Source organism: Austrofundulus limnaeus, unplaced genomic scaffold, assembly GCF_001266775.1.
Source record: "Austrofundulus limnaeus strain Quisiro unplaced genomic scaffold, Austrofundulus_limnaeus-1.0 Scaffold349, whole genome shotgun sequence".
Classification (NCBI taxonomy): Eukaryota; Metazoa; Chordata; class Actinopteri; order Cyprinodontiformes; family Rivulidae; genus Austrofundulus; species Austrofundulus limnaeus.
Window position 1 is genome coordinate 528,113 of NW_013952751.1, and position 2,133 is coordinate 530,245.

The 2,133-nt window shown below is 40.0% G+C and overlaps 1 protein-coding gene across 1 annotated transcript in view; it reads right to left on the minus strand.

Annotated features, from left to right (window-relative positions):
* Positions 1 to 772, minus strand: part of LOC106527911 (protein FAM184A) — a gene marked incomplete at both ends in the record, with an annotated part of 7,817 nt that extends 7,045 nt beyond the window's left edge. The window contains 1 exon segment of the mRNA XM_014022928.1: positions 614 to 772. Within this exon segment, the coding sequence (XP_013878382.1) occupies positions 614 to 772 (159 nt within the window).
* Positions 773 to 2,133: the final 1,361 nt, after the last annotated feature.

Genomic DNA, 2,133 nt, shown 5'->3' on the forward strand with positions numbered 1-2,133 from the left:
AGAATATATGTATGTGAGAGGTAGAATATAGGTATGTGAGAGGTAGAATATAGGTATGTGAGAGTGGCAGTGTGGTTAATGGGTTGTATGGCCCCTCATACAACAGAGTGGGTCTGAACTCACTGATCTGTGAGAAAAAATTAACCAGCAGATGAGGCGTTAAAGTGAACACACTTAGATTTTCAAACATTTTCAAGCTTCTCACTTCATTTGGCTGCACAAGCTGAAAMTCACAGAAAATTAGCATTTATTTAGCTAAGAAATAAATCATCTCATTTAGCTGGATTAGAGCTTGTTATTGTGTGTGTGTTAGCTTCAGTTAGTGTTCATCACACTTAGCACTGTAACCTTCYTGTTCCCCAGAGACCAGGATGTTTGGCTTTGAGATGTATCAGAGCAGATGTTGGTTCGAGCTCAAAAACACATTCAAGTTCATTTTGATGTGAAAAAAGCCAAAAAACGCAGGACATCATGACAACCAGCCAGTGTTGTTGACAAACAGAGAGTCTGCAGCCTCCCAGCTGGACCCAGGAACAAACATGATGCTGATGATCTGCAGCTGGGGCCGCGGCGCCTCACACAGCTGCTGACCCCCCTGAGACCCCCCACCTACCTGAGCCTCGGTGCAGAGCTGCATGTCCTCCACCCGCTGACGGTAGCTCTCGAACTCGGCCAGCGCCTGCCTCTTCATCCTCTCGTGGAGCTCCATGGACTCCTCCAGAGACTGGATCCGCCTCTTCAGGTCCAGCTCGTCGCTGATTTTGCTCTTGTACTGGAAAACACGGGCAAGGTTCTGTTTGCTTCAGTACATTTTTCAGCTCATTCCACAGCTTTGTGCTATTTCAACAATATATATATATCAAAATCACCTTCAGGACATTTCGGCTGTGACTTTTGGGACTTCAGCAGATTAAATGTTTTGACTTAATTAGTTTCTTCCTTTTTTTTTCAGAAAATGAATGACAGTGTCTGCAAGATCCTTAGAATCTTTTAAAATGTTCATATATCTTAACTGCAGTGGTGCCTGCAGAAATGTTTTTCAGCTTGTCTTTAGCAGCTTTCAGCAAAAGTCTTTTAGCGCAAAGCATTCACACTGCATTTTCTGTATTTGCTTCCACTAACAGTTATAAAAGCTGGAAGAAGGTCAAACTAAAAGTGCAGGCAGCAGCAGCCTCTTCACTGAGAACAAACACACAAATCATGACTTTTAACTTTAATTAAAATGAATTTTTAATAGGTTAGCTGCTTCATTCAGACGTTAAACTTGGTAATTTCTCAGAAAAAAAGCACAACTGAAAGAATAAAAAGCATTGTGTTGCCTTCAGAGCACAGCAGTAAACACTGAGCCAGGTTTGCTGCAGAGAACCTGAAAAATAATCTAAAAAAATTAAATTTAACATGGTCGAGCTCAGAAAAGAGACACATTTCTCATTACAGCTGCTGTCATACGAGCTTAAATGATGAATATTCAGGTCATTAAATTCTGATGAGTTCTTCTTAACGTGATCTTCTGCTTCCGTGTGGATTTGAGTCTGACCCGCCTGAATACAACTTTCGTTTAGAGACTTCCTGTTAAAGTTCAACTAAAAATCTTAAAAGGTTTTAAAATTATTAACAATTTTTAGCTTCTTGATTTTGATTATGCATGAGCTGTTAGTCCCTAAAACAATAATAAATTTAGACAATCCAATCAAACACTCATTTTTTTCTTCTATTACAGATGTTTTCTTGCTTTCCTTCAAGAATCCTGAACTCATAATTCTCCATGGTAACGATTTGATTGGTTTTAATGTGCGACAGGATTTTAAATAGGAACTAGACATGGGTTTTTACGATGTAAAAACAAGTGTGCATTGCCAAATAGCATGTCATTGCAGCATGGCTTTGCCTGCAGCAGTGGACTTTCAGAATGAACTTTGACCAAGTTCAAATGTGTTTGCTATACCAGCTTGTGCCTGTCACGTCAGCAGGTGTTTGTAATTAAGGTAATTGTGTAACAATATGAAGTTTGAAGAGATTTTTTGTTTAAGTTGAGTTAGCTGGGTTTTGAACCCTGATCTCCCACATGAAAGTCCATGACATAGACCATTAGACCAATGGACTTGTGGCAGAAGATGGTGGCAGGGGTTGGTT